This window comes from Suricata suricatta, chromosome 2, assembly GCF_006229205.1.
Source record: "Suricata suricatta isolate VVHF042 chromosome 2, meerkat_22Aug2017_6uvM2_HiC, whole genome shotgun sequence".
NCBI lineage: Eukaryota > Metazoa > Chordata > Mammalia > Carnivora > Herpestidae > Suricata > Suricata suricatta.
Window position 1 is genome coordinate 178,292,447 of NC_043701.1, and position 4,272 is coordinate 178,296,718.

Sequence of the window (4,272 nt, forward strand, 5' to 3'; positions counted from 1 at the left end):
CTTACCCCCCCTACCCCCAACCAAAACCATTTTGGAGGGGATGTTCTCGGGTGGTGGTGGGAAAGGGAGTCTCGGCCAGATCGACAGTGATTGGTAGGAAAAAAAAAACAATCAGAAAAAACACCAACCAAACCAGGCACACTCCTCCGGTATATACACGTGCATCTATACGCACACACAGCCGGCCGAGCCAGCGGGGGGGGGGGGGGTTGGACAATTAGCTCCGCGCCTCTTTTCGTTTCCCTCGTCCCGAGGATGGGTAGGGGCGAAAGGGGGGAGGGTTTCAGATCTGTAAATATTTTTAAAGAGAAAAAAAAAAATAAACCGTTTTAGGCATCGTTGCTAAGTTTGGTGAGATTGATTGCCCGGTGTGCTAACGCGCGGCTTTTCTTGGGTTTTTTTGGTGGAAGCCTGAGACAGTAGAGGCCGGCTCGCTCCACGTGGAGGGTGGGTGGGACCCGGGTCAGGGGTTAAAGGTGAGGACGTTGGCGCCGCCGAGGCCGCACGTGGGCTGGAGCTGCACCCTTGTCCACTCCTTGATGCCCAGAGTCGTAGCTCAGGTCGTGGTGCACAAGGACCGGAATCCAGCTCCGGAACTCGCGCGGAGAGGGACAAAGGCCGGGAGCCTCACTGGCGAAGCGTTGCCTCGCGGGACCCAGCGTCTACCCAGCACTGGGAGCGTCTTGGGCTTGGCCGCAACAATTGTCGCCTGGCCGTGCGAATCGTGCCACGCGCCCCCTTCCGAGGGCGAAGGTCAGGTGGGATGGCGCCGCCAGAGCCAGGTAACGAGCCCGCTTTGCTCGTCCCTTAGCCTGGCGCGACAGGCTTGCAGCCGCGCACAGTTTCGAAGCCGGCGGCACACTTGTGCGTCCCTCGCGGCGCGCGAACCGGGTGCGGAAAGCAGACAATTCGGCGGAGGAGGGATCTGAGGCCGGAGACCCGGCAAAGAAAGCGCGGGTGGCAGAGGCGCTTCCCTGCACCTGAAAAAACGGTTGTTGTTCATAGTTTTCATTGTGCGTGGCTGAACGGCGGGGTCAAGGGCAAACACTTGGCCAGTCGCGCTGAAAGGGTGCGCGACGCGCAGCCCGCCCGCCCACGGGCGTTCGCGCCGTGGGAAGAGAGGGCGAGGCACCCAGAGAAGAGCAGCGCCAGTGGCATGTAAGTCGCAGAGCTTTGCAGTGTTTGATCGCAGCCGCCTGTTCCTTGTAAAACATCGGAAAAAATGGCTGGACCCTAGAGGAGGAGGATGGTTCGGTGTGACGTGGGGACAGCTCCCCGGTCCTCCCGCCTCTGGTCCTGAGGCCGCCTTAGTCGACGCGAGGGTGCTGGGAGTGCGCAACGCGGGGGTCGGACTTCATCTTCTAGAAGGAAAACATCTGCATGATCGACTTGTCTCAGAGCCGAGAGGCGTCGAAATTAACAGCATTTTATGAAAATACAGGATATCAGGAAACCGTCTGTGTGACCCGCAGTATTCTGTCTGAAGTGCTCTCGAGGTCTCTTGTCCATTTTGAGGTCATTGTTTTCCTCTCACCTAAGATTTCAAGAAAATTACAATCGCTTTCAAGATGACGTCAGAAGGCTGTCATCCAAGAACACATCCTCCAATGCTGTTTGTTCTAGTCCACTTATTTCATTTCAGCTAAGTTTAATTCAGTAAATGTTTACCTAGCCCTAGAACTTGCTGAGAACTCTGCTAAATATTGAATAGTCAGAGAGTGAAAACAAAAGTGACACCGTATCCGTTTTCTTCTGATTTATTTGGTCCACGTATTTTATTTCCATGAAGTTTTTCTTTCCAGAAGACCCACTTTAAATTCTTCTTTTCCTTTAAGGATTTTTTAAAAATATTTCATGGAGAAATAACGCATTTGCTCAAGGAACTACTTGTATAGAAATATTCCATCCATATCATTACTGTCTGCATTTCAATTGATTATGTGTTTGTCAAGAGATCTTGGTTTTAACAGCGTTGGGTCACTATATCCTCCTTATGCTTACTGCTCTCTAGCCACTCTAGGTTCTTAATGGCAGAGTGATTTTGCCTTTAAGGGTTCAGGGATGAAGCCTTTCCAGTTTGTCATATAGTGGCTATTTCAATCTTTTTACTAATCCAGAAATTAGCAAAGGTGATCCAACAGTGTAACTAGTTTCTAGGAATTCCTCTCTCTTACAGGTAACTGATCGTTAACACACACGCACACACACACACACACAACTGTGAATTTGGATTTAAAATGTTCTCAAGACTCCATTGTGACCAGATCTCCTATCTCAAGACTATCAATTCATTTGAATAATCAGCAAAATCATCAGCCTCCTTTCAGGCTGTAAACTGGATTTAAAAGATTGACAGTTCTTAAAACTCAAATAGAGTCCAGCTGCAACTGCCTGCCCAGAGGGACCTGAATCATACACACACTGTGTAATGAAATACACTTAGATTTTATTAGTAGATAATTCATGCTCAGAATCTCGCATCTCTAATAGAATTAAATAAACAACTGGGAGAGGGAACCAAATAGAATTATTTGGAGATAAAATTATTTAGCCAAAGTTAGAATGGGGGCAAGGCACTGCATTTTAAAATTCTTAACCTCACCGTTAACTTGTTGAAAGAGAAAAGATAGAGAACCAAGCATGAGGACTGGTGAGGAGGGAGGGCAAGAATCTGACCTTTTAGGAATCAAAGCAGCACGGAGGGCAGAAAGGTGGTTACTGTGTGTGTGTTTATTGTGTCGAGAATCATAAAAAAGAAATGTACCCGAATAGGGTGTGTGAATGTGTGAAGGCTAACAACATTTTTTTTTCTGTTAGTGTACCTTAAAAGGTAAACCCTTTAGCTCCAACAATGTCCTCCCACTTTATACAAACTCACATAATAAAATAAGATTTTCTTCACAAAAGGCAGTGAACAAGCGAATCCAGTATGGATTAAAGTAAAAATTGTCAGTGAGTTTTTGATATTCAAGAGTAACTGAGTCCTGGCATTCTAGCTATAAATTAAGAATTACTTTTCTTTCATGGAGATCATGTCAGAAGCAACCTTCTTGATTCTCCTGTTTCTGGAGGAGTCTAGAAACGGACACTCTAGGGAGTTTTGGCGGTGGAGGTGGAAGGGGAGAAGCTGTCATCGTAGCTGTCATTTTAGGACCCTCCTTAAACATATGTCTAAAAGAAGCTTTTGGGCTTTACCACCCTGCAGAGTAATTGTTTTGTTTTCCAGTCTGTCCACCCTTCTGGACAGAGTCCCCCAAGAGCAAGGACTATCTGATTGATGCATATTCCCAGAGTCTCTCACCAGGCCTGCTCAGTAATTGTTTGTAAGAAGATGGAGTGGAGGGCTAAAGCATAGTATAAATAAGGGTGAGTTTCTGTGAGACCCCGGGTCACAGGTGGAAACTCCAGGAAAATAAGAACAAATCAGGGCAAAATAATGCAAATGATTAGTACAAATATTTCCATTCCAATTATTGGTTAACTTCATGGGCATATCGTGCCTAGTGAAAGGGAGAATAATTCATTTCTATAGAAGTGTTGACCAAAATGCGATTTTTTTTTTTTAATCTGAGAGACTGAGTTGGGGAGGGCCCCAAAGGTCAAACTGGAAAGAGCATCTTTCCCAGCTACTGTTCAGAAAAACGGCAGGGCGTCGGCCCCAGGAAACTACATTTCCCAGCGCGCCGCACAGGTGCGGGAGAGAGCGTGAGCTCAACCCTGGCGCGATGCTTTTTGGGAATTGTAGTTTCCACTCGTTCCTCACGTGCAGGGGTGCTCCGCCTTGTGATAAAGGGAGACCACGTGATCGGAAAAACCGTGGTTTGCCTTTGAGCCGGAACAAGATGACTGGATTGACCGACGCCGGGCCTCGGAGCGACCAATTGGCGGCCTCGAATGAGACGTTGGCGTTTGAAATTAGCCAGTCGCAGCCATACACTGGAGCTTCCTCTCCGCCTCTTTCCCCCAGCCCGCGAGTGCTTGGAGGGAAGCGAGGCGGTGGCGCGTCCGCGAGCGGCGGCCAAGTTGCTTCGGAGCGGAGCCCAAGGTAGCGGGGCGAGGCGACTGGGCGCAGGGCCGGACCCTTCGGGGACTCCCCAGGTCCGGGGCTGGCAGAGCCGTCCGCAGGGAGCCCGTTTTGCTTCCATCGCTCTTTATTTTCGGAGCGTCCGGGGTGGAAGGGCCGGGGTACGGGAGCCCGCGGCGGGCACTGCTGGGGGCTGGAGTTAGGGGTGCGCTGGTGGAGGCCGGGTCGGTTGGGGTGCTGAACGGGGG

At 49.7% G+C, this 4,272-nt stretch overlaps 2 protein-coding genes across 3 annotated transcripts in view; both read left to right on the top strand.

Annotated features, from left to right (window-relative positions):
* The window catches only part of HMX2 (H6 family homeobox 2), an 8,515-nt gene extending 7,531 nt beyond the window's left edge, over positions 1–984 (top strand). The window contains exons 4-5 of the mRNA XM_029920578.1: positions 548–753; positions 812–984. Coding sequence (XP_029776438.1) covers positions 548–753; positions 812–984 — 379 coding nt within the window. The remainder of the gene's footprint in view (positions 1–547; positions 754–811) is intronic.
* A 2,864-nt stretch (positions 985–3,848) lies between these two features.
* The window catches only part of BUB3 (BUB3 mitotic checkpoint protein), an 11,595-nt gene continuing 11,171 nt past the window's right edge, over positions 3,849–4,272 (top strand). Inside the window, exon 1 of one of the 2 annotated variants that reach the window (XM_029932739.1) lies at positions 3,849–4,045. The gene's annotated coding sequence lies outside the window, so the exon portion shown is untranslated. The remainder of the gene's footprint in view (positions 4,046–4,272) is intronic. The other variant, XM_029932740.1, reaches the window with a different exon arrangement.